The 27,654-nt window shown below is 49.4% G+C and overlaps 1 protein-coding gene across 2 annotated transcripts in view; it reads left to right on the plus strand.

The window, feature by feature from the left end:
• KCNJ6 (potassium inwardly rectifying channel subfamily J member 6) overlaps positions 1–22,120 on the plus strand; it is a 168,497-nt gene extending 146,377 nt beyond the window's left edge. For both annotated transcript variants that reach the window (XM_071566955.1, XM_071566964.1), the window contains one exon: positions 19,132–22,120. In XM_071566955.1, the coding sequence (XP_071423056.1) occupies positions 19,132–19,457 (326 nt within the window). In that variant the 3' untranslated portion in view covers positions 19,458–22,120. The remainder of the gene's footprint in view (positions 1–19,131) is intronic.
• Positions 22,121–27,654: the final 5,534 nt, after the last annotated feature.

The following is a 27,654-nucleotide window of genomic DNA, read 5'->3' on the forward strand; positions in this document are numbered from 1 at the left end:
TTATTTGTCGTTCCGACTCAACCACCAGGACCTTGTGGGATAAAATTGCTCAGGGAAAAAAAATTTCAATGCAAAGCTCTGTTTATGATAAATATGGAAGCACCACAGTCCTGCTGCTTCCCATCCCCCGTGGGTACCTCCACAATAACTGCCTGCCATGTGGCATTCCCAGGCTGTTTGGATCCTGTAGGAAGTGATGATGTGTTTGGTTGTCTCTTTCTCATTCTCGCTTGTTCTCTTGGTTTTAACTCATAACGTGGGGTTTGTTCCATTGAGTTCACCAAAGATCTGCCTGATTTGGGGTTTCACTGAGGCTTCCTGCCCACCACAGGAATGTACAGAACCCTGGGATACGCATAAATGAGGAATGGTGTGTCACAGGAGTCTTGCTGAGATGCTCTTTGGTCCTTACCTACAATTACACAACAGCAAAAATCACTCGATGCAGGGAAAATAATGCTTGGGATTTGCAGCAAATGGGCCAGGAAAGTGATGTTTGTTCTTTGCATTAAAGCCAGGATAACAGGAGGATACTTTTTATTTCTAAATTGCTGTGCTTCCCACAGTCTGAGTGCTGGTACACTTGTTTTAGAAGCTTGGGGTATTATTTTTCCTTTAATGACAACATCAGAGTCTGAAAGGAGTAAATATAATGGTGATTATAAATGGAGAAATGATGTGCTGGCAGAGGAGAAAACACTGAGTACAGAACCATAAGAATGAGGTTTGCTGGTTTTCTCCTCTACTGCAGCAAAACCCAGGCAAGTTTGAGGGTGTGGATTACACAGCTCTGACAGAGGTACAACCTTTCCCACCCTGACTCATGTTTTGCAACTGGAGCCAGGAAATAAAGAGCAATCTCTTACCAGAACATGTGTGTGTGTTTCACACGTCTGTTATGTGGTGTCAGAAGAAAACTGCATTTTTTTCACCATGTAATAAACGTGTGAGACAAAAAATGGAGCGGAAAAAAAAAATCAAAATCAAATTGAAAGGAACTTGGCAGAGAATTGGAAGTGGCAAGGGCAAGGCTCCCAAATTTTCCAGGAAGTAGGTGGCACTGAAGAGAAATCAAGATGAAATGTTTAGTGTTCCTGATTCCTGCAGCTGGCACTGAGATTTCAAACATCTGCATCACCTTGGGGTGAGACGACGAGGAAATTGCTGTGCAGGAGCTGAAACCACCTCGAAACTCTGACTTGCAGCTGAGGAGGGAACTTGACATCCCAAGGGGAGGTGGATGTTTCCAGGTTCACTGAACATCAGGTATTCCAGGGAAATGATTGGCAAGGAGTGGAAGAAGAAAATTGTGTCTCACCCAAAGCCACCTACGAGATCAAAAGGCAAAATATTTCTGCAGTGCAGCAAATGTGGGTTTGTTGCCTTAAAACTCACCACCTTCATTGTCTAACCCTTCTCTCCTCAGCTCACCCTCACCCCTGCACACCCCCAGGGCTCTCTGGGCTGCCCGACACTGGCCACACAGAATCATAGAATGGATTGGGTTGGAAGAGACCTCAGAGATCATCAAGTCCAACCCTTGGTCCAACTCCAGTCCCTTTACCAGATCATGGCACTCAGTGCCACGGCCAAGCTCAGCTGAAAAACCTCCAGGGATGGGGAATCCACCCCCTCTCTGGGCAGCCCATTCCAATCCCTGAGCACTCTCTCTGCAAAGAATTTCTTTCTGCTCTCCAACTTCAATTTCCCCTGGCAGAGCTTGAGCCCATCGTGCCCCCTTGTCCTATTGCTGAGTGCCTGGGAGAAGAGACCAACCCCCACCTGGCCAGAACTTCCCTTCAGGCAGTTCCAGACAGTGCTGAGGTCACCTCTGAGCCTCCTCTTCTCCAGGCTGAACACCCCCAGCTCCCTCAGCCTCTCCCCATAGCACTTGTGCTCCAGTCCCTTCTCCAGCCTCGTTGCTCTTCTCTTCTGTTGGGTTGGAAGAGACCTCCAAGACCATCAAGTCCAACCCTTGGGCCAACTCCAGTCCCTTTACCAGATCATGGCACTCAGTGCCATGGCCAAGCTCAGCTGAAAAACCTCCAGGGATGGTGAATCCACCACATCTTCCCCTCAGCCACCCTGGAGGCCACTCCCTCTCTGCTTGGAGTGGCAAAAAATTGAAGAGAAAATCAAATCTGTCCTTATCTCAAACCTTGTGAGTCCTTATAAAGAAAGAAATGGAAGGTTTGAGAACCCAGTGAGGCCATCCAGGGTTGAGGTGTCTCCCTGGCAGTGCCATTTACCAGTTGGATCACTCTGTTCTGTTTGGGTAGGGTCTCCTGCCTCATGTCATGAGAGGGGAGGGCATCAAATGATGTCATAATTACCAGCACAATTTCAAAAATGTGTTTGTGCTGCTTGTTCTGTGCTTTGGACCAAGGGTTGGACTTGATGATCTCAGAGGTCTCTTCCAACCCAACTGATTCTGATTCTGTGATTCTTTGCCAACGTGCTTTGGGTTATTCCTGTCAAAGGTACAACCAGGCCAATCTACCAAACCCAGACATTTTCCACCTTTTCATTTACAAACATCTCCAAGTCACATCCTGGCAAACACTGAAAGCCAACTGAGGCCACCCCATACTCACATTTCCCTCTTGCACCTGGTGCAGGGTGAGGGAAGCAAAAGAAATCTGCAACTTTTGGCCAACCCATCTCTCAACAACCCAACACTGGCCAAAGTCTTGGGGTATAAATGATCAAAGCTGAAGGTAAGAAATTGTGATGTCAGCACTTGGTGCCAATCCTGATGGACCAAAAGCAGATTGAGATCATTAAATGATGTTAATCATCAGAAAAGCCACTCCCAAGTTTGACCAGTGAAAATAATCCTTTATTTTCAGAGCTTGCCCCTCTGAAAATGAGAAAGTGAGAAATAAACTCAATGAGAAATAAAAGTGGGAAATTATAGGATTAAAATTTGCTGTTATTGCTATTAATGATTGATACTGTTCTGTTTAAAGTTTTCCTGAGCAGGTGACAAACACATATAACATTTTCCACCTTAAGGGCTCCAAAAGCTCATCTACCTCTACATGAAACAACAACTCTTTATGTATTTTCACTTCAACTCTGCATTGGGTGTCAGGGCAGGAAATGAAGAATGAACTTTACTAAATGAAATTAAAACAATTCACCAAACTAAAATTCAGCAGAAAGTTGAAATCAAGGATCTTCTAATTCCCCTTGGAAGCATTGCCATAATTTCCTGAGATCCCAAAAGATGTTGATGTGTCTTTAGGAAGGCACAGACTGAAATATTACCCTGGGAGGTATCACCACACATTTATTCTGGCATGAAGATCATTTTGAAGGGCAGAAATTCAGCAAAGCCCTTCCAAAAAACCATGAAGTCAATCTGACCCCTCCTTAGAGCATCATCAAAAACTCAAAATGAGGCTCTTGGTTAAAAATAATTGTTGTGGATCATTTCAATATAGAATTTTCTGCATTCATTTACTTACAAACACATTCAAAAATATCTTTTGGGTTCAGAGGGTAACAATTTTGCAAAGATTTACTTCTGTGCTTTTCCTGATGGTGACACCCAACTCTGAAGTGTCTAAAAACCCCCAATTTTGGGACAACATAACCATGGTGTGAGGAACATGAGGCTGCAGTGAAACAACTGATGAACCTTCAGGAGCAGGAGGCAGAAGTCCAACCAATCTTCCCTGTATCTGAAGGACACATCTGTTAGTTCCACCTTTTGCAGCCATTTCTGAGGCATTTCTGATTCTTTTAAATCATTAATCATAGAATGGATTGGGTTGGAAAAGACCTCCAAGATCATCAAGTCCAACCCTTGGTCCAACTCCAGTCCCTTTACCAGATCATGGCACTCAGTGCCACGGCCAAGCTCAGCTGAAAAACCTCCAGGGATGGGGAATCCACCCCCTCTCTGGGCAGCCCATTCCAATCCCTGAGCACTCTCTCTGCAAAGAATTCCTTTCTGATCTCCCACTTCAATTTCCCCTGGCAGAGCTTGAGCCCATCGTGCCCCCTTGTCCTATTGCTGAGTGCCTGGGAGAAGAGACCAACCCCCACCTGGCCAGAACTTCCCTTCAGGCAGTTCCAGACAGTGCTGAGGTCACCTCTGAGCCTCCTCTTCTCCAGGCTGAACACCCCCAGCTCCCTCAGCCTCTCCCCACAGCACTTGTGCTCCAGTCCCTTCTCCAGCCTCGTTGCTCTTCTCTGGCCCCGCTCCAGCCCCTCAAAATGCAAAGGGCACCTCACCATTTCCCAGGTCAGAGGACTCCCCGGGCAGAATCAGCTCAGTGAGTGTGTTCCACCTGCTCTCCAAGTGCTCACAGGACTTCTGAGCCTGTCTTAGAAGAGCTCCAGGCCAGTGAAGGGCCTTTTCTTTGCCTTTCTCAGCACTTTTCAAGACAATATCTTTGAACTTGAGCTCAGCTTGTCCACCTGCTCTTGGAACGGCGTCAATGCAGGGCCAGCACTGAAGAGTTTTCCTGGGAGAGGAAACACAGAGCTCTTGTTTCTGATTTTGGACTTCTACTTTGGGTCACCCAAGGTTTTTATCTTCCTGGAAATGAAGGTGATGAAATCCCAGCACACAGTGATTTGAGGCAGGGCAGTGTCTGATCCCTGGAGGTTCTGCTGAACTGATTCTTTCCTGTTGATTACCTTGTTCACTCATGTTTGATCTCCAGATACAGAACATTCTTCCACAGCCTGAAGTTCAAAACCCTGGGAAAGATCTTTGGCTGACTCTGCTCCCTCATTCTTCCACAGCCTGAAGTTCAAAACCCTGGGAAAGATCTTTGGCTGACTCTGCTCCCTCCCATATTTCTACAAGATCTTTTCACTTCTCCCCTTGCTGCTTATTTACTTCCAGCTCTATAATATTATTTCCTCTTGTCTTCACTGAATTGTAATGAGGGATAAACACTTTCCATGACACTCCCTGATAACTGCAAAGCCTCTCTAATGTTACACACATTTACATTGGTTTCTAATGAGGGATAAACACGTTCCATTACACTCCCTGATAATTGCAAAGCCTCTCCAGTGTTACACATATTTATATTGGTTTCTAATGACCTCAAGCAGAAAGATAATTCACCTTCAGCACAAAGTTTTCACAGAATTGGATAGAGCTGCAACTGTGAAGTCAAAATTGACCTAAAAGGTTGAAGAATGAGCAAGCAGAGGTGTAAAGTAAACCAGAAATTCAAAATCAACAGTTGAAAGATGTGCTGGTTTAAAGGGAAATGGGCAGAAGCAACAAACCCAACACAAAAGAGATGATAAGTCAGAGTTACAATTTAATAACAATATTACAATAAATGCAATGGCATGAAGAGAAATTGGGTGTAACCCCCAAGCCCAGCAGTGTAACCCACCCCCTGGGGCACAAACACAGGGGGGTTTGGTGGCCCCTGTGCTGAGCCCCACGTGGTTCCTTCGAGTCCAAAGGAAAAGGAAGGGACAAACCTGTTGGTGCAGATGATGGCACAGTCTGGTGGAGAGTGGGGGGCTCCTCCTGGCCAGGGTCTGCTCCTCCTCTGGATCCAACAAGTGATTCCCTGAGGTCTTCAACCCCCAAGATTCTCTCCCCTCAGGTTTGGGTGGGAGCCCCCAGTGCCTCCCCCAGGGCAGGGAGTTCCACACTGGGGGATCTGACTCTGGGAGTCAGGAGGGATTTTGGAATCGTTGCTGGCCCATGGGCAGAGCTGAGCCCTCAGGTGGGTGTGGAGGTGCCAAGGAGTCCCTGCAGGGCAGTTCTCCCAGCTCCTCTGCCAGGCTTCTTTCCCAGCCAGCTCCCAGCCTGAGGGCTCAGCTGTGCCCTGGGCAGCTGCTGCCAATGGGCCATTGGGAACAGTTGGTGGGCAATGAATGGAGGGTGGAGAATGCCCAGCTTTGGTCACACCCACACAGGGATAAACTGGTCCCACCTGCTCAACTGGGACAAGAGGGAAAACTCCTTTCTTGTCACCCTCTGTGTTCCTACACCTGAAAAAGTGAGCCCAAAGCCCCCCCAGCCCTGAACTGCACAGCTCAGTGAGGACCTGCACTCATTCTGCAGGCAATTTGCATGGATGGGAACAATTCCATCAACAGAGAACCAAGCCCTGCATCTAATGTTGCTAATGCTCTTAATAATAACAACCTCACTTTCCTGGAAGAGAACATTAAACCTGTTCAAAATACAGCCTTTTTTTTTTCCAAATGATAGTATTTCTTCCCTCCTACATCCCATCTACCTTAATCATCTGACTCCCCCAGAGCTGGCTCGACTTCAGTGACTGTCTCCTCTGCTTGTTTAAAAGTCATGTTATTCCCACTGCCACCCAAAAGACAGGAGTTTCAAGTGAAGTTATTAAGCTCCCAATACAAGGAGCAGTGTGTGGGTGCTGCTGAAAGAGGCTCTCAGGAATGGAAAAGAGATTCCTTCCCTTCTTGCTTCTCTCTGGGGCCTGGAGGTACCTGGATTTGTCAGGATGTTTTGGCTGTCTCCAAAAAAGTGAAGCCTGAGGCCAGTGATCCAAATTCTGCTCCAGCAGAAAGAAATAAGGGATCAGTCCTTTGTGGTGCTGGATGGACAGAAAAACACTCAGTTATTTTAACTTACTTATGCCCAAACTCTCTGATCCAAACCACTGAAGGTAGTGGGCATTGGATGACCCAACTTCCCCCTGGAGGCTCCATAAGGCCATTCCATCTCTTTATCTGCCAGCCAGAGTGCAAGTCAGAGCTAAAACCAGTTAGGTCTGACTCCCACCCAGCAGCCAAGCTCCTCTTACTGGGCACAGAGAAAGGAATTTTAACACTTTCTGAGGAGATAAAATTGGGAAACTCTCTTCAGTTCTGCCCCCCAGCTGTTCCCCTCGAGCTCTGTGCTTTGATCAGCTTTGAGTCCCAACCAGTCCTGCAGCAGCTCCATGTGCAGGTTCAGCCTCTGTCAAATGACAGTTTATTAATTTTGTGTCACTGATCTCAACTGAGAGCCCAGAAATTAATCTCAAACCAGCTCTGTTTTGTCAGAATTTCAGCTCTGTCCCCACACAGCTCTCACAGCAGCTCTCAAATCATTGCAGGTCTTCATTTGCTGGACCCAACCCCCCTGAATTTTCCCTTCATTAGCTGCCCTTTCAGCTCTGTTCAATCCCTGTGAATTCAGCAGGAGCAGGAGAAGGAGGGATGTTCCAGCTGCTACAGGAGGCAGGATTTCTGAGAACTGTATTATGCAGCACCTACAGCATTAATGAATTAAATCCTCCAGATTCATTCTTAAAATGCTGCCACTGTTTCAAAACCTGTCAGAGCCCCTTAATCAAATCACAGCCTTCATTCAGCACCAGGTTTTACCTGGTGCTGTGTCAGTCTGATGTGATGTCATTTTTTTGATGAGGAAAGAGAGAACAAGCAAAAGGAAAAAGTCAAGAAAGTTGTTTTTTCTCTTCCCCACTGCCCTCTCTTCCATACAGAGCCCAGAACCACATCCCTGCCTGGTTTGCCTGAGCTGATCACCTCAAAATCCTGAATTGTACAACCAGCAGCAGGACTGGGAGTGGTACCAGGCACTGAAGATGCATCCACATCCCTCCTGAGCATGTGGAGCTCTCTCTGGTAGCTCACATTGGTGTGCACAGTTCAAAACCTCTCCAGGTGTTCCTGTTCCCACCCCAGGCTGGGTCCTGGTGCTGACAAGGTGCAGGTGCACCCTCAGGGTTGTGGCTCTCCTTGTTCCCATAAAACACTGAAATTTAGGACTGGATGGAGCTCTGAGCAACCTGGAAGGTGGGAGGTGTCCCTGCTCATGGCAGAGGGTTGGGATGAGATGGTTTTTGAGGTCCCTTCCAGACCAAACCATTCCCTTTGGGGCCCAGCTGGTTGACCCTCTGTTTCCTCACACTTGGCACAGCAGGAGCAGAGAAGGAAAACTCAGAGCTGCCCTTTGAGGCATTGGAATGGGCTGCCCAGAGAGGGGGTGGATTCCCCATCCCTGGAGGTTTTTCAGCTGAGCTTGGCCATGGCACTGAGTGCCATGATCTGGTAAAGGGACTGGAGTTGGCCCAAGGGTTGGACTTGATGATCTTGAAGGTCTTTTCCACCCCAATCGATCAATTCAATGATCTATTCTGTCTCCTGGCTGGGTGGGGAGTGGTGTCAGTGCCAAACACCCCTTGGATTCCTCCCCTGCTCCTCCAGCCTTGGGAATGTTTGTTTTCTCAGAGCCTGAACTATTTTTGGTGTGAGTCTCCAGCCCTAAAGCACCAGAATCAGGGGGTGTGGTGACATCTCTGATCCTGCTTCTTCCTCAGAATCTTTGCTCCAGAAATTCCAGGGCTGTTGGGACATCCCTTCTGCCTGCTCCATATTGCCTTGGGATGGGGCGAGGAAACTCCAGGAGCAGGAAAAGGCTCCTCTGGTGCTGCTCTGCACCCCTGGAGCAGCACAATGCAGCATTAGCTCTTGGAAGGATCTAGTCCATTAACTTTTAAAATGACCTTATCAGGAAGGATGGCAGCAATTGTGGGCAAACAACACACTCAGAGCTTCTTTAAAACCCAAACTGCCCTCCCCTGAACCATCACACCTCACCAGTTAGATCTGCAGCTCCCTCTCCAAGACATGACAGCACAAAAAAAGGCTGCAAAGTGGATTTTATTCCCTTTTTCTCCATCCCTCTCCCATGGGCAGCAGTCCCCAGTGTTGTTCAGGAGGTTTGCAGTGCCAGGACTGTGGCTGTGCCCCTTTCCTCGGGGCAGTTTGGGGCAAGGGACAGCAGAAGGGCAGCAGATCAGCCTGATCTGCTCCAAGGTGGCTGTGGATGAATGAGAAACTGTTCATGAAGCTGAATTGCACCTTTCTGTGATAAACAACACAATTCAGAGCAGCCTTGTTTTCCTGGGGTGATCTCCTTGGAATGAGTCCTTTGGTGGTCACTCCACATGTAGAAACATCCCTGTGATTAAGCAGCCCCAAGAAAAACTGGAGAAATTCCCCCAGGGGATCCTGAGGAGTGACCCCATTCCTACAGAGACTTTTGCTACCCATCCTCATCCAGATTGAACCACTCCCCTCCCAAAGGCAAGAAATGCAGCAAGAAGGTGTTTTGTCTTTTGTGAACTTGGGGTGAGTGACCATCTTGTCACTGGATGTGAAGCCTTTGGCTCCCTGGTTGGGACTGGGCTCACTGGTCAGGCCAAAATGCACAATCCCAATCAGTCCATTCCCAATGAAACCGTAGCAGAGTTTACAGAATTATGGAATGGTTTGGGCTGGAAGGGAACTTAAAGCCCACCCAGTGCCATCCCTGCCATGGGCAGGGACACCTCCCACCAGCCCAGGCTGCTCCAAGCCCTGTCCAACCTGGCCTGGGACACTCCCAGGGATGGGGCAGCCACAGCTTCTCTAAGAAACTTGTTTCAGTGTCCTACCACTCCCACAGTGAAGAATTCCTTCCCAGTATCCCATCCAGCCCTGCCCTCTGGCACTTTGAAGCCATTCCCCTTCTCCTCTTCCTCCAGCCCTTGGAAATGGTCTCTCTCCATCTTTCCTGTGGCTCCTTCAGCTCCTGCAAGGCCACACTGAGGTCCCCCCAAAGCTTCTCTTCTCCAGGCTGGCCAATCCCAGCTGTGGCAGCCTTTCCTCCCAGCAGAGCTGCTCCATCCTCTGCCCATCCTGGGGCCTCCTCTGGCCTCACTCCAACACTTTTCTTTCACAGGATCAGTCAGGAAAATGAACAAGATTAATCAGCTACTCCTTCACTGACGGACACGCCCCAATGGACACACAACCAACTTGTTCAAGCTCACAGGGGATCTGATTTATTAATGAAAGTCTTCATAGCTGACCAAACTTGGAGGAATTCTTCCTGGAATTCTGGCCTTGAGCCTACCCTCCATCATGGGAGCAGCACCTGCTGAGCTGTGCTCTCATTCCAGAGGCTCCCTGGGGTTTGCCATCTCATGCCTGGTGAAATCAGAGCAAACCCCTCGCTCTGTGATTAATCACAGGCTCCAAAGGGCTTCAGCTTTGCAGTGGTTTTGGGACCATTTACCTGAGTGATGGTGGGCCATGCACTGCCTGCAGGCTGAAGGAGCTGCCATTCATTACAGGGCTTTCTTGTAGCCAAATTGTGCAATATTACCCTGGAAAGCTGCAGAAAAAAAGAGCAATGAGTGTTGCTACAGCATCTCCTCAAAGTGGAAATGAAGCGACGCTTTCGGCACAACAAATGTGGCTGTGAGGGGGGAGAGGGAGGAAAGGAGGAAATGCCACTGAACTTTACCCAAAATGTAAAGCCCAGACATTTCCACAGAACTTCCCTCCCTGTGTTGGCTGATTGAATCCTGTCACCCCACAGCATTTGGGGGTGATTTTCTGCTCAGTGTCACCACGTGCTTAAAGAGTCATGGGATGGTTTGAGTTGGAAGGGACCTTAAATATCATCAGTTCCAACATCCTGCCCTGGGCAGGGAACCTTCCACTAGCCCAGGTTGCTCAGAGCTCCATCCAGCCTGGCCTTGGACACTTCCAGGGATGGGGCATCCAGAGTGCCTGGTCCCTGATTTCCTAGTTTTTTTCTTGTATCATCTTCACTCTCCCAGTGCTGCTCTGAACTGTTAATTGTCTTCTCGCTGCTGCCAATTAAATCCTCCTTCCTCCCTTCATGCTCCACAAGCAATTTTTGTTTGATGATAATCAACCTCTCTCATTAGGCATTTGAAGGCACTGAGGGTTCCCAAGGCTCACACACCAAAGGTTTGCTATTTTGGGTGCAGGAGAATCTCCAAAATCTCCAGCCTTGCTCCCTCCACCCCTCTCTCCGTGCCTGTGTGTGTGCACATGCCACAGCCTCGTGTCCCCCTCAGGCAAAGCCTCCTTCATTCTGGGAGCCCAAAATTCTCAGGCATGATTCAAAGGAGGGAGCTGCACTGCACAGAGAGCAGGAAAAGGCTGAGGATGCACAATTTTGACTCCAGGAGAAGACATTCCCATTCCATGACGTGATTCATCTCACCCTCCTTCTGTTCCCAAAACCACCTCTCCAGTTTCGTCATCCCTACCCTGCTCTGCTCAAAGCCAAGGGGAGAAGTGGCCTTAGGAAAGATGCTGAGCTCTGCTGAGACCCTGAGAATGAGCAGCACCTTTGTGTTGAAGCAACAGGACCTGGAAATAATGTTGTTCCTGAACTTTAGCTCTCCATGGAATCCCAGTCAGTGCTCTGGACCCAAAACTCCTCGTGGCTCCCACCAAAGGGCAGCAGCCAGGCAGAATTCCCTCCCATGGCCAGTAGGGTGGAAACATCTCCCCCATGGAATCCCAGTCAAGGCATCAGACAGCCAGAATTCCCTCTCCTGACTAACAGAGTGGCGACATCTCCCTCATGGAATCCCAATCAGGCCATCAGCCAGGCAGAATTCCCTCCCATGGCCAGCAGAGTGGAAACATCTCCCCCATGGAATCCCAGTCTGGGCACAAAGCTCCTCGTGGCTCCCACCAAAGGGCAGCAGCCAGGCAGAATTCCCTCCCATGGCCAGTAGGGTGGAAACATCTCCCCCATGGAATCCCAGTCTGGGCCCAAAGCTCCTCGTGGCTCCCACCAAAGGGCAACAGCCAGGCAGAATTCCCTCTCATGGCCAGCAGGGTGGAAACATCTCCCCCATGGAATCCCAGTCAAGGCATCAGACAGCCAGAATTCCCTCCCATGGCCAGCAGAGTGGAGACATCTCCCCCATGGAATCCCAGTCAAGGCATCAGACAGACAGAATTCCCACCCATGGCCAGCAGAGTGGAGACATCTCCTCCATGGAATCCCAGTCAAGGCATCAGACAGACAGAATTCCCACCCATGGCCAGCAGAGTGGAAACATCTGCCCCATGAATTCCAGTCTGGGCACAAAGCTCCTCTTATCTCCCTTCAAAGGGCATCAGACAGCCAGAATTCCCTCCCATGGCCAGCAGGGTGGAAACATCTCCCCCATGGAATCCCAGTCAAGGCATCAGCCAGGCAGAATTCCCTCCCATGGCCAGCAGGGTGGAAACATCTCCCCCATGGAATCCCAGTCAAGGCATCAGCCAGGCAGAATTCCCTCCCATGGCCAGCAGAGTGGAGACTTCTCCCCCATGGAATCCCAATCAGGGCATCAGCCAGGCAGAATTCCCTTCCATGGCCAGCAGAGTGGAAACATCTCCCCCGTGGAATCCCAGTCTGGGCACAAATCTCCTCGTGGATCCCATCAAAGGGCATCAGCCAGGCAGAATTCCCTCGCATGGCCAGTAAGGTGGAAGCCTGATGGAGATGCTGCTGGTTTGAACAACCATTTGGACAACTAAACCCTGAGGGAGATGCTGCTGGTTGGAACCACAGTTTGGAACAGCCAAACCCTGATGGAGATGCTGCTGGTTTGGTCCATAGTCTGGAATATCTAAACCCTGATGGAGATGCTGCTGGTTTGACTGAGGGCAGAACCTGGACTGTGCTTTCAACATCGAGCACTCACATGGCAGTGCCAGAGACAGATCTCCTCAGCCAGCAATGCCTGGGCTTGGTTTTCCCTGTTTCCCTCCAAAACTGGGAGCCTGGCGTGGGTTTTACTTCCTGACAGGCACAACAGCACCAGAGTGAGGGATGTCCAGCCTTGGCCAAGGGCTCCTTGCCCAAAGGGTGTATCAATGAAGTGCTCCAGGTCAGCAGGAGTGGAATGTGAAGGAGAACCAATTGTGCTTGTCCTGGAAAGGGACAAGGTGGATTTCTGGGCTGCACAAATCCCTCCAACCTGTCTGGGAGCCAGAAGGAAACCAAGGAAGCCACTAAGCTCCAACTCCAAGGGAGTTCAGGGAAGTGCATCCTTAAATAACTCCTGCCCCAACCCCGGGGCATCCCGGGGATGCCTCAACTCCTGCTGCCCTTCCCAAAGCCACTTCTGCCCTGATCCCTCCGCGGGATTTTCCAGGCATTGCTCCTCTTTTTCCCTCGGTTGAGAAGCAAAGACGCGCTGGCAGAGCCCTGTGAGCCCTCTCTGTGGTACAAGAGTGCCACCTCATGACTGATGCAGAGGTGGGACAAGTGCACCCACCAGGTTCTCACCCAACCCCCAGAGACCTTCCCCCATTTCCTTACAAAGGGCTTTGTGTGCCAGGAGGAAAAACTTCGCGGCTTTCCTGAGCACAAAACTCACCTCAGCGTTGAGCAGAACTGAATTTCCCAGGAAAACAGACATTGTGGAGGTTTCTATCCAAGATTTTTCTTCCTTTATAAAGCCCTGATTTAATTCCAGACTCCTTTCCACCATCTCCTCTGGGAGCTGCAGTTTGGGATGTGAGCACCCTCCTCTCACTTCCCCAAAGAGCTTTCCAACCTCTTCTCAAGTTCATTATTTCTCCCTTAATAACAACCCAATTTCTCTCACCAGCTGAGATAAATATTGTTAAACTAAGGGGAATTTTGAGGCACTAAAAACTCTTTGTTTCTTCCATAAATCCCAGACTATTCTGAGCTGGAAGGACCCACAGGGATCATCGAGTCCAATTCTTCAGTCAGTGGCCCACAGAGGGGATTGAACCCCTGACCTTGGCATTGTCACAGCCAAGTTTTAACCAACTGAGCTGATCTCAGGGTCAAATGAGGTGCAGGAGATAAAGAAACTTAAAATTTCCCTTCTCCATCACCAGCTGGAAATGTTTGTGGCCAAACCTGGCACGTGGATTGATTTGTCTGTGCTCCTCCCAGCAACAATTAGCTTAAATATGATTAGTTGAAATATTAAGGCATAGAACAAAACAACTTTTAGGTGGTTTTTGCTCCCCACTTCCTTTTAAATCCAGGAAAATGTTACTTGGAGTTTGGAGTGTGTTGTTCCCATTTTTTCCCAGAATAGAAACATCAGGAGAGTAGAGCTGGAGCTTTCCCAAAATTCCAACTCTTCTGTTTCTACTCTCCTTTATTGGGCCAATTACTAATGCCAGGCAGTAATAATTAAAGATCCAAATCAGCTTCTCCCTCAGCACCCCAAACAAAACCAAACTCAATTAAAGCCAAGAGCATTAATTTTTCTAAAATGCTCATTGATCTTTGAGCAGGTGTCTTGTCATTGAACAGGAGGTCGAGGAGCTGAAATGTGGATACAAATTTGGACTGGCCTCGAATATTAAATTCAGAAGTGAAAGATTTTTGCAGGATCTCATTCCCTGAGGGAGTCGGTTCCTGCTTCATCCTGCACTTGAAAAACAGGCTGCTAAAATTGTCAGGTAGCCAAATATTATTAACCTGAAAGCATCAACTTCATATCTCATCTTGTGAACTGAAAAAAAGGGAAAAAAAATTCAGAAAAAAAAAAAAGAAACCCCAAACCCACTTGCTGTTCAGTGGGAGGATTTTTAACAGCACAGATGATTTTTCTTTGCATAACTGCTGGAAGGCCTGCAAAAGTTCATCAAAAAATCAGAGCTGCCTGAAGTCTGGCATTGGCTGAGTCTTTTGGAGTGATGAAGAGATCAACAAACCTGATTTCCATTTTAATTAAAGAGCATTGCTCTGACTGATGAACTTCCAGCACAGTCCATGTCATGGTTCCCCTCACAGAGAGTTTTATAAAGGAGCTGATCAATCACATCAAATAATAACATGAACAAATGTTTGGTTGCTTAAACTCTCTCCCACTAAGGAAATTAAAGGCTATAAGAGGTATTATCCAAACCCATTATTTGAAATAACAACAAAACCAGCCCAGATATTCCTCCTCCCAGAGCTTGGGCTTTAGAGTTTCCTTCTGAGCACCAACCCCCCCATCCTCTTGCTGCTCTTTCAGGTGAAACCCAAGCCACAAATAGACTCTCTGAGACTGGGCTGTCTTTAGAAAAGCTGATTTATTCAAGCTGCCCCTTCCAAAAGCAAACACCACCTCCCCACATTTCTCTTGTCCCATCCCACCTGAGAGGAGATGCCACCATGAAACCCTCCGGATATCCCAGTGGAACGTGGTGGTGCTCCCCCAGAATTCCAGGGAGTTCTGGAGACATGTTCTCCTTTCTCCGTGCTGCCTTTCCAACCATCACTGCTCCCCAGCACCCACCTGGGAGAAACAAGGGCTTCATCCTGAGCTCTTTCATCCCCTCCTCTGCTTTCCCAGCAAAGCCACAAGCCTGGGAATGACCAGCACAATACCTGGTGGGTGATTCACAGGCTCAGCTCCATGATCTTCCCTATCTCCTGAACTCCAAGCAGATCCACCCAGGATCCTCCCGCTCCATAGAGATCCACTCAGGATCCTCCTGCTCCATAGAGATTCACCCAGGATGCTCTCTGCTCTGGGCAGATCCACCCAGGATCCTCCCTGCTCCATGGAGACCCCCCTGCTCCATGAGACCCACCCAGGATCCTCCCTGCTCGATGGAAACCCACTCAGGATCCTCCTTGCTCCATGGAAACCCACCCAGGATCCTCCCTGCTCCATGAAGATCCACTCAGGATCCTCCCTGCTCCATGGAAACCCACTCAGGATCCTCCTTGCTCCATGGAAACCCACCCAGGATCCTCCCTGCTCCATGAAGATCCACTCAGGATCCTCCCTGCTCCATGAAGATCCACTCAGGATCCTCCCTGCTTCATGGAGACCCACCCAGGATCCTCCCTGCTCCATGAGACCCACCCAGGATCCTTCCTGCTCCATGAGATCCACTCAGGATCCTCCCTGCTCCATGAGACCCACTCAGGATCCTCCCTGCCCTCACCAGATCCACCCAGGATGGTCCCTGCTCCATGAGACCCACCCAGGATCCTCCCTGCTCCATGAGACCCAACCAGGATCCTCCCTGCCCTCACCAGATTCACCCAGGATCCTCCCTGCTCCATGGAGACCCCCCTGCTCCATGAGACCCACTCAGGATCCTCCCTGCTCCATGGAGACGCACCCAGGATCCTCCCTGCTCCATGGAGACCCCCCTGCTCCATTGAGACTCACCCAGGATCCTCCCTGCTCCATGGAGACCCCCCTGCTCCATGAGACCCACTCAGGATCCTCCCTGCTCCATGGAGACGCACCCAGGATCCTCCCTGCTCCATGGAGACCCCCCTGCTCCATTGAGACTCACCCAGGATCCTCCCTGCTCCATGGAGACCCCCCTGCTCCATGGAGACCCACCCAGGATCCTCCCTGCTCCACGAAGATCCACTCAGGAATTGTGGCACAGGATGACCATGTCCCATGCCAGGGGAGAACATCTCATCTTGCAGGGCAGGATTCAGGAGAAAGCCCATGGATTAGAAGCAAGATATTTTCAGAAGGTCAGGACAGGTCTCCTTGCTCAGCACTTTGCATTTTGAGAGCTGAGCCAACGTGTCCTGCAGCTTCTCTTGGACAGAATTCCCAGAAATCCTGATTTGTCTCCTGCTGTGCATCATGTCTGAGAAAAGAGGGAATCCATAAATGTAGGAGAAACATTAACCAAGTAAATCAACCATTTCTAACTCAGCCTTGTTTTCCAGTGGAAAATATAATTTTACTGGCATTGAAATCTCCTTTTTTGGGGGGGAAAAAATGTATTTTTTAATAGTTTGAAAAAGACTAAAGCAAGCCCATTTTTTTCTAATTTAGGTGTTTCATTATACAATATTTCAAGAAGCCAGAATGAAAACAGAAGGTTTGGTTTGACCCAAGTTGGGCTTTGTTTAGAATTTAACTTGAAACCAACTTTTGTTTTGTTGTTTCCTTTCATCTTGTTTAGAATGAAATAGAATTTGACGCATCAGAAAGTCCAACTGAGCTGAAATTACAACTTCTCCTCAGCTCAGTTTCCTTTGCAGGTCCATCTTTGTGCAGATGTGACCTGATGAGACCTGTGCAGATGTGACCTGATGAGACCTGTGCAGATGTGACCTGATGAGATCTCTCTCCTCCCACGGAAATGGGAAAATAGAAATCCCAAATGGCTCAGATTTGGAGGGGAAAAAACATTAAGAAAAAGGAAAAAGAAAGACCAAACAACCCAATGGAAGTTATTCCTTCTATTCTGATAAGAATAAAAAGATCTGTCTTCACTCCTTTCCCCTCCCATAACTCACATGAGAGAGGCAAAGATACATTAAAATGCTCATTTTGTCCAGATTTTGCTTCTTTCAAGAGCTTTAGACACTGAGACAAACAGCCAACCCCAGGTGTGCTCTGAAGGAAGTTCTCAGAACCTCTGGGACTTCCCCTTGGCTGGAGCAGAGACACAGAAACAGAGTCAGAGATGTATTTATGGGGTGTTTCCTCAAACCCACTGAAAACATCACTGATTTCTTGCCAGCTGTGCCCAAACATGAAAAGGAGGGGGGAAATCTTGGCAGAGTGTGGAGTTTGTGACATTCTAGAGCAATGTCAGCTGGAGAGGGACCTCTCATCTTTATTGATGATTTAAATGAGGGGATTGAGTCCATCAGCAGCAAATTTGCTGATGACACCAAGTTGGGAGGGAGTGTCGACCTGCTGGAAGGCAGGAGGGCTCTGCAGAGGGATCTGGAGAGACTGGAGAGATGGGGCTGATTGCAATGGGATGGAGTTCAACAAGGCCAAGTGCAGGTCCTGCCCTTTGGCCACCCCAACCCCCTGCAGCACTCCAGGCTGGGCACAGAGTGGCTGGAGAGCAGCCAGGCAGAGGGACCTGGGGGGACTGAGGGACAGGAAGCTCAACAGGAGCCACCAGTGTGCCCAGGTGGCCAAGAAGGCCAAGGGGATCCTGGCCTGGATCCAAACTAGCGTGGCCAGCAGGCCCAGGGCAGTGACCCTTCCCCTGGACTCTGCCTTGGGGAGGCCACACCTTGAGTGTTGTGTTCAGTTCTGGGCCCCTCAGTTGAGGAAAGAGATTGAGGGGCTGGAGCGGGGCCAGAGAAGAGCAACGAGGCTGGAGAAGGGACTGGAGCACAAGTGCTGTGGGGAGAGGCTGAGGGAGCTGGGGGTGTTCAGCCTGGAGAAGAGGAGGCTCAGAGGTGACCTCAGCACTGTCTGGAACTGCCTGAAGGGAAGTTCTGGCCAGGTGGGGGTTGGTCTCTTCTCCCAGGCACTCAGCAATAGGACAAGGGGGCACGATGGGCTCAAGCTCTGCCAGGGGAAATTGAAGTTGGAGATCAGAAAAAAATTCTTTGCAGAGAGAGTGCTCAGGGATTGGAATGGGCTGCCCAGGGAGGGGGTGGATTCCCCATCCCTGGAGGTTTTTCAGCTGAGCTTGGCCGTGGCACTGAGTGCCATGATCTGGTAAAGGGACTGGAGTTGGCCCAAGGGTTGGATCTCGGAGGTCTTTTCCAACCCAATCCATTCTGTGATTCTGTGATTCCTGACACTGACTTGGTGGCACCATGGAAATTTTATTCTAAATCTCTGTCCCTTTTTGAGGCAATTATTGTCACACTAGAGAGAACTATCTAGTACAAATTTGTCAGCAAAATTCCAGAGGAGGAAGAGAATACAATTCCAGCACATCTACTGCTTTTACACCTCAGCAGGTCCCTTGTGGGACACCAGTGACACAGACCCAGCAGAGCTGGTGGTTTTCCAAACCCACCCAGTGCCTGCCAGTGTCACTGGAGCCGTTTTGTGAGCACCAGACACAAGGTGCACCTCCATCTGATCACCTCAATATTCGTGTCACTGGACAAGGACTGTTCTGGTGAAGGACGTTCCACAAGGGTCTGGAGGGACAGGACAAGGGGGAAATGGCTTTAAGCTGAAGGAGGACAGAGTTAGATGGGACATGGGGAAGGAATTCCTCGCTGTGGGAGTGGCAGGACACTGAAATAAGTTTCTCAGAGAGGCTGTGGCTGCCCCATCCCTAGGAGTGTCCAAGGCCAGGTTGGATGGGGCTTGGAGCAACCTGGGCTGGTGGGAGGTGTCCCTGGTCACATCTGAACTACACAATGTTTAATGTCCCTTCCAACCCAAACCATTCTATAATAATAAGTACAGAGTAATTAAATAAAATCCCCTGATCTTCTCCCTCTTGGCCCAGACAAGGGGTAAAAATCAGCCCTTCCTTCTTCATAATTCCTACAGAAGAGCAGCTCCGTCAGGAGAATCCAGAGGCTGCAGGAATTCACCTCCACAGGAGTGAGGTAAGAAACCTTTGCATCTCTGCCCCTCTCCCTTTCACGTGCCAAGCCTTGTCCCTCCTGTGTTGCAGGCATGACGTGCCAGGCCCGCAGCTCCTACATCACCAGCGAGATCCTGTGGGGCTATCGCTTCACGCCCGTGCTGACGCTGGAGGACGGCTTTTACGAGGTCGACTACAACAGCTTCCACGAGACCTACGAGACCAACACCCCCGTGCACAGTGCCAAAGAGCTGGCAGAGATGGCCAGCAGAGCAGAACTGCCCCTCACCTGGTCAGTGTCCAGCAAGCTGGACCAACACGCCGAGCTGGAGACCGAGGAGGAGGAGAAGAACCAAGAAGACCAAAATGAAAGAAACGGTGATGTGGCCAACTTGGAGAATGAGTCCAAAGTGTAGGACCACCAAGGGCCACGCCACCTCCTGTATCTTCTCCCTTTTTGCTCCCTGTTTCTTTGAGGGTTTTTTTCCTTCCTCTGATTCTGAACACCCGGAAAAGAAACGCTCCAGACGTGAAATATCTGCCTGCCCAACTCACCCTCCAGAGGTGCCCAGACCCGGCCAAGGCGTGGGTTAAAGCTGCAATACCCATTGTGGGGGGGTGGCATCTCCACCTCCCACCCTGGCAATGACTCCTGGTGTCCTCAGCACCTCTTTGGGTTCAGACCTCCAGGTTTATCCACTCCAAAAAAAAAAAAGGAAACACAAACAAGGCGTTCCAAAGGAAGGACTAAAGTCATCAAAGCAACGAGCCTTGACTGTGGTTTCTCTGGGTTCCAGAGGTTTCTGGGGGGGCCAAGGCTGGGTGAGATGGGCCTTGCAGCTTTCAGGGCAGGGAGCAGAGGGCCCTGCAGTGCAGCACCACCCTGTACATACGCCTTATGTAACGACTTTCTCTTTCCATTTAGTAATAAACGCCGCATGTCCAACAGTCCTGTAGTGAAGAGCTCCTGACTAACCCACACAGCCCTGTCACCAAGGTAGGCTTAGGAACAACACCCCTAGGACCAGCAGGATGCACAAACCAACCCCCCCCACACACACACACACAGCAGGCACTTCAAATATTTGGAGGGTAATATTGATTTTTTTTTATTTTTTTGCCCCCTCTTCTGGTGCATGACATTTCCCCTCAGCGTGGCCAGACTGGCAGCTCTTTAGAGACCCTCAGTTTGCCAACCAGGTGGTTTCACTGCCTCTAAAAAGCCATAAGTCTGGGAGAGGGCAGGGTAGGTGAATTCTAAAAGAACTCCTGATATACTGTGAACATGTTTACAAACAAGGCAAAGCTGGGTCCTGGTTACTTTTTTTTTTATTTTTTTTTTTTAATTTTTGGCAGTTCAGCCTCAGATTTAGGCTGTGGCAAATTCCTGGCTCAGCAGAATGAAGGCAGCCAGCATGTCCCATGTGGAGGCATCATCCTTTCTGTGCAATATCCAGGGGAAACTCCTCCCTCCTCCCCACCCAAACCACGGGAGTTCAGCACTTTGCTGCCCAAACAGCACAAGCCATTGAAAACCGAGTCGGATTTTCCCTCCTCAGCTGGGAAAGACCCAGCTGGATTTTCGTGGGAAGCCACAATCCATGAAGTTTGCCATTTCCTGATGGCACAGCATCCCTGGGTACGTGTTCCAGCAGGAATTCCCAGCTGAACACACAGATCCTGCTCAGGAAAGAGGCTCCCCCAGAGAGTTTCCCACCTTAATGAGCTCCTTGGCTGTTGTAAATCCCTGTAAATCCTGTACATTCCACCTCAGCAACTCTGAAACCATCAGGGGCAGAGAGAACTCACACCCACCACCAACAGCATTTCTGCCAGCAGAGCACAAGAAGCTGCAGCCTTAATTTTATTTCTTTTTTTATTAGTATTATTATCCCTGCCTGCTCCAGGAGGAAGGAACACACTGAAGCTTTTTTTTTTTGTACAGAAACATTTATGTTAGAAGAGAGAGAAGAAAAAAAACAAAATAACCTCAGGAGAAACTCGGTGGGCAGGTGGAAAATTTGCACTGTGATAAAACTTTCACATTAAATTCCCTCCTCTTTTCCTTTCTTTGTTTCTGCTGATAGAGCTGCCCCTTGCTCATTTTCAGAGCGTGGCTGATCTGGGGGGTGGTTCTGCAGGTCCTCCAGCTGGAAAATCCACATTCCCACCAAGGAGGGCAGGGAAGGGAAGGCTGCCACCCCAAGCTGGATGGAAAGAGGGGGGTTTGTTTCAGTTATGGGCATTTCCCCCCCAAAAATGTTTCATGCAGCAGCACAAATAAGGAATTTTGGGGGCTGGTTCTGCCCACTCAGTAGAGGTTCCTCACACTTAAGTTCTGGGAGACACCACTCAGGTGGGACAGACCTTCCCAAGCTCATCCCTCTGCCAAGAGCACCATCACATCCCACCCATGAGTTTTTAGGGCAAGGTGGCTCCAGTTCCATGGGGAGCAGAGGAGCCAAAGCAGCTCCACACCCCGAGGGGACAACCCTTGTCCGTGCAGGAGCCGAAAGCAAAGTGTCCAACTGCTTTGTGCCCTTGGCATTGACTGGGCCGCTCTAAATCCACTGCTGCAGCCTCACAGAACCTGCATTAACCAGAACAGCAGCTCAGGGCCCTGATTCAACCTTTTTTTTGTGTGTCCTTTAGCACAAAAACTCGATTTTCTGCCCCTGGGGCATGTGCATGTGTGAGCTGCACCATGGCCAGTAGGACACTCCGAGCTTCAATGTGTGTGTTTGTCTCTCTCTTTCTCTTTCTCTCTCCCCTTGTATTTTATTCTCTTTGGTATCAATGTAGGATGGACTGTAAAGTTTATGAAATCTCATTCTTTTGTAATATAAGCTTTAAAAAAAAAAAAAAAAAACAACAAAAAAACCCCACCAAACCAGAAGCTTCCAAAGCTTTGGATGGGGAAGCTTCACGGGAACTTTGTACTAGAATGTCCCTTATCAAACACCTCTATTTTTCTACAATGATTAAGCAGTTGAACGATGTATTTTGTGTCAATGGTTTCCACTGAGTTGGTAAAGAGCCAATTAAGGATTGAATGCTGTTCATTAACAATGGATTTTCAAGCCGTACCTAACGAGTGGTGTTTTCATTAACGTGAAATAATTGAACCCACCAACCGTCATCCCTTAATCCCAAACAATATCCTGTGAAAGCTCAACTCCCTCTGGGAGTATTCTGGGGCAAATCCCATTTAAGGAGCAGGAATGGGACACCTTCCTGTAACTGACCACTTAATTAACCAAGACTCATTACACCTCTATATCATTCCTTAAGATATTTTGACACATTTTTCATGGAGCATCTTGTGATTTCCAGGAGCCAAAGGATTTCCAGAGGGGACTGGGAGCTCTCAGTGATCTCTTCCAGCTCCAAAGGGTCTTTGTATAAACTCAATGCCCAGAGTTGCCCAGTCCTCTCTGGCTCCTTCTCACTTTTATTTTTCTCTCTTTTTTTATTTAATAACACACTAATTTTTTTTTCCCCCACCCAAAATTTCCCACCCAGGTGTTCCAGGTGTTAATAATAAACACAAACCTCCTGCCCTAAATGGAGCATCACAAATTCCTTCAGCAAATTATTCAACCTGAGGGCAATTACTGAGCAATAAATACCCTCTTACCAGCACTAAAATAAACCTCAGAAATCAATTCAAGACAAAAATCCAGAAAATGCAGAGGTTCCCTCAGGTGTCATGAGCTGGTTTTGCCCAAAAACCCCCAAGCCTTGGGAGTCATCCCAACAAATTTCCCTTCTGGGAGGGTCCCCAGCAGCTCCCAAAGCAGGTGGGACAAGCACAAGAACATTGAGAGGTGGTTTGGAGTTCACCCCAAGGCTCTGCTGGAGTTAAAGAGGCCACTCAGGCCTTCCAAAACCAGGGAAAAAATCCCTGTCCTGTTCCAGAAGGTCCCACTTTGCTCAGCTGCACAAGGATTGAGGTCTTAGGAGAGGGAAGACCTGGATTCCAAGCTCTCTTCAGCCCAGGGATGTTCAAAGCCCTGTCCCACTTCTCCAAAGAAACTGACCCTGCCATGAGAGGACCAGCAGACCCCCAGCCCCTCTGCCAAATCCCAGAATCCCAGAATGGATTGGGTTGGGAAAGAGCTCCCAGATCATCAAGTCCAACCCCTGGGCCAACTCCAGTCCCTTTACCAGATCATGGCACTCAGTGCCACAGCCAAGCTCAGCTGAAAAACCACCAGGAATGGGGAATCCACCCCCTCTCTGGGCAGCCCATTCCAATGCCTGAGCACTCTCTCTGCAAAGAATTCCTTCCTGATATCCAACCCAAACCTCCCCTGGCAGGGCTGAAGCTGTGCCCTCTTGTCCTACTGTTGGTTGCCTGAGAGAAGAGACCAATTTGAGGCACCTTGGGGGTGACTGGAGGTGCTGCCCAGTGTTAAAGGCAACCAAACAAGGCTGGAGAACAACCTGAGCCTCCTCAAAAGGTATTTTGGGTTGGGGTCCAGCAGTGGGGCAGGAGGAGGAGGTGCAGAGCTTGTCCTTGGGTTGCAGGTTTCGTAGGAAAGAATGGAAGACAGGGAGCAAAGCAATCCTGACTTTTAACAAGCTCAGTGTTTAAAACATGGAAAAAACCAAGATAAGACACTTCTAATCCAGAGGTAAAATCACCAGAGAACTATGGAATGGTTTGGGTTGGGAGAGACCTCAAAGCCAAGCCCATTCCATGAGTTGGGCTTTCTCTGGGTGTGCTGGGCAAGGCACAGATGGGTTGGAGGGAAAGCTGGAGATGCCAACCTGGACATCAGTAACAGAACAGAGAAGTTTAGAAGGGTTTAAATATTATTTAAAAATGAATATCTGGGGTGGACAACCCAGAGATGGTGGGGCAGGAGCTGTGACAACCACACATGGACATGGGACTGACCCAAACCCACCTCAGAGGGTGTGGAGGTGACAATGTGACAACCACTCTGTTAAAACAGCAAATATTTAGTTCAGAGTGTCCTTCCCATCCCTGGAAGAGTCCAAGGTCAGGCTTGGATGGGGCTCTGAGCAAGTGGGAGGTGTCCCTGCCCATGGCAGGGGGTGGCACTGGATGAGCTTTAAGGACCCTTCCAACCCAAACCATTCCATGATTCTGTTTCCACTCAACATGGGAGTGGAGGTCAAACTCCTCCATGGATTCATATCCCCTCTAAACTAAATATTTAGATTAAAACTGGGGGCTTTTTTTAATAAAAATCACAAAAAGTAGGCAAGAAATTAAGGAAAGTTGTTGTACCACCAAACCCCCAGTCCTTGGAATAGGGATCATTAAAACCCACCAACTCCCACACCTGAGTTTCAATCCATATTTTTCCCCTCAGGCTGGTTGAAAATCAGGCTCTGAGATTTATTTTGTGATGGAAACAAAGAAGAGGAGCAACAGCATTTTCTGTTCTTGCCTCCCCTGCTGCCAATGAAGAACTGGGTACACTCAGACCCAGTTTTATATCCTGTCAGGAAATTATCACTTCCCTCCACACTGAATTTTACATCCCTTTAAAAAACTTGTGGAAAAGGACCGAGGAGACCCAAAAAAAAAAGAAAAAAAAAAGAAAAAAAATAATTCTCCTTGGAAAACTCAGGGAACAGTTGATTTTACACCAAGAAACCACGAGCCTGTTCCCTCCAAACAACAGGAATATCTGATTGGCACAACAGGCAGTGATAACACGGTGAGTGTTTGGCTCAGAGGGGCTGGAAGGAGAGCAGGGAAGCAACATCTTCCCCACCATCTTCCTTCTGGAATGGTTTCCAGGAGGATTGAGGGTGTTGGGAGAGCAGTTGGGTGAGATTGGGGCACAAGAGCAGAGCTGAAGGTCATGGAGGGGCACAAAGACCTTTCCCAAATGAGTCTGGGAATGTTCCAGGAGCTGCTCAGCACGTGGTGGGATGGGCTGAAAGCCCTTTGGGGTTGGAAGGGACACAGCCCTGAATTCCCTGCCCAGGGTGGGCAATACTGACCAGGGAGTGCCCATTTCCAGCCTCATCCCAGAGATCCAAGGGAGGGATGTTGTTGTGCAAAGGCCACGAGCAGAGTTGGATGGGAGAATTCTGGGGGAATTTCTTTCACTTGGAACAGCAAAAAAAAAATCAGCCTTGGTGGTTTGGGAAGGCTGTGCTGGTTGTCAGTGGGCAGGAGGGAACACGAGGGGTGTTGGTGGGAAAATAACTTGGTTTGATCCATGAAAATTGATGCTTTGCTTTGAATTTCTTCAGTCTGGGGGTACTTTGGCACAAAGAATCCCAGGATCACCAAGGGTGGGAGAAACCTCGCCCAGTCCCACCACCACAATCCCCCCTGACCCACAGGGGTCACACCCTGGGCACTTCCAGAGACTCCACCACCTCCAGGACCTCCTGAAAAGGAAAGATTTTAATTTTTTTCTCCTTATGGAGTGGAAATCAGCTCAGAGAGGCTGAAATCATTCAGATTTCTGAGGAGAGGAGAGGAGGGGAGGGGAGAGAGGAGAGAGGAGAGAGGAGAGAGGAGAGAGGAGAGAGGAGAGAGGAGAGAGGAGAGAGGAGAGAGGAGAGAGGAGAGAGGAGAGAGGAGAGAGGAGAGAGGAGAGAGGAGAGAGGAGAGAGGAGAGAGGAGAGAGGAGAGAGGAGAGAGGAGAGAGGAGAGAGGAGAGAGGAGAGAGGAGAGAGGAGAGAGGAGAGAGGAGAGAGGAGAGAGGAGAGAGGAGAGAGGAGAGAGGAGAGAGGAGAGAGGAGAGAGGAGAGAGGAGAGAGGAGAGAGGAGAGAGGAGAGGAGAGGAGAGGAGAGGAGAGGAGAGGAGAGGAGAGGAGAGGAGAGGAGAGGAGAGGAGAGGAGAGGAGAGGAGAGGAGAGGAGAGGAGAGGAGAGGAGAGGAGAGGAGAGGAGAGGAGAGGAGAGGAGAGGGAGGTGCCACCCAGAATGAAAAAGCCCCTGTTGCCTTTTCCACTGAGCCTGCACTGTTTTTATCCTCCATATCCTTGTCCAGGCTCTGGAAAACAATGAGGTTTGCCCACTGAAAATTACAATTACATGAGAAGAGTAGATGAATTTCATAAATGGATTTTCTTTCTTTCTTTTTCTTGGCCAGCTGAAAGTCTTCACTTCTCTGAGCTCTCTCCACTCACATCCCAGCCCTGAGTGATGTGTCCAAGTGTTCCTGGAGGCTCCCTGAGGCATCTGATCCAGCCCTTCAGCTGTTTCTGGAAGCTTTTTGCTCTGCTGCGGGTTTGGTTCACCCCAGAAATGCAACTTGCTCGTGCCAGCTCTAGAAAGTTGCATTTTATGTCCCACGACTGCAGTGCCAGGACTGAGAATCATCCCCTACAAACATACCTCGCTATTTTTGCAGATCCCTCCAACAGCTTCAGGGGCTCAGGTTTCCCCCCTCCCCAGCTGGGGGGATTTTTTCAGTGCCTCATTATTATTAATAGCTGCTCATCCTTCAGCTCTCTCACCTCAAATTCACTCTCAAGTTATTTCTGTGCTGGCACTTGCACTTTATCTCATCCACCATGTGTGTCTTCCCCTTCTTATGTTCTCCTGAAGCATCACAGCCTGAGGTAGAGCTCTGCCTTTCTGCCCCCAGAAACAGCAAAAAGCTCCCCTTCAACTGCACCAAATGGCTTTTGAAGTTCCTTCACGGAAATCCAAACACCCTTTCAGCTCTCCCAAGTGGTGGAATTCAGCCTTGGGAGGTTCCTTTGCTCGTGGTGAAGAGTTCAGGACTGCTGGGCTTTGACTTCTTGTCTCCTCAGCCTTTTCTTTGCCTCTTTGCTTGACACGAGTCACAGACTCCTCAAGGCTTTCCCTCTGTCTCCACAGTGGATGAACAGAGATCCCATTCACCAGGAGTTTGAGATTTTGCCTTATTTGCTCTACCAGTTTGTGCCAAATGTGCCAAACATCCCCCAAAAGGCAAAAGACTGAAACAATTCTGCACAAAAAGCTCTGGTGTCACAGATTTCTGCAGCAGGGGGTGTGACACACACAGAGGGGCAGGAGACACTTCCTTGCACAGAATCACAGAAAGTTTGGGTGGGAAGGACCTTAAAGAGCATCCAGTGCCACCCCAGTCATGGGCAGGGACACCTCCCACCAGCCCAGGCTGCTCCAAGCCCTGTCCAGCCTGGCCTGGGACACTCCCAGGGATGGGGCAGCCACAGCTGCTCTGCCCAACCTGTGCCAGGGCCTGCCCACCCTCCCACCCAGCAATTCCTTCCCAATGTCCCATCCAGCCCTGCCCTCTGGCACTTTGAAGCCATTCCCCTTGTCCTGTCCCTCCAGCCCTTGGAAATGGTCTCTCTCCATCTTTCCTGTGGCTCCTTCAGCTCCTGGAAGGCCACACTGAGGTCCCCCCAAAGCTTCTCCTCTCCAGGGTGGCCAATCCCAGCTGTGCCAGCCTTTCCTCCCAGCAGAGCTGCTCCATCCTCTGCCCATCCTGGGGCCTCCTCTGGCCTCTCCAGCAGCTCCATGTCCTTCCTGTGCTGCCCCCAGGGCTGGGGCAGCTCTGCAGGTGGGGCTCACCTGAGGGGCAGAGGGGCACAATCCCCCCTGTCCTGCCCTGCTGCCCACGCTGTAAGAACCATCTCTCCTTCTTCTGATTATTTGAGG

The sequence above is a fragment of the Pithys albifrons genome, chromosome 1 (assembly GCF_047495875.1).
Source record: "Pithys albifrons albifrons isolate INPA30051 chromosome 1, PitAlb_v1, whole genome shotgun sequence".
Taxonomy (NCBI): domain Eukaryota; kingdom Metazoa; phylum Chordata; class Aves; order Passeriformes; family Thamnophilidae; genus Pithys; species Pithys albifrons.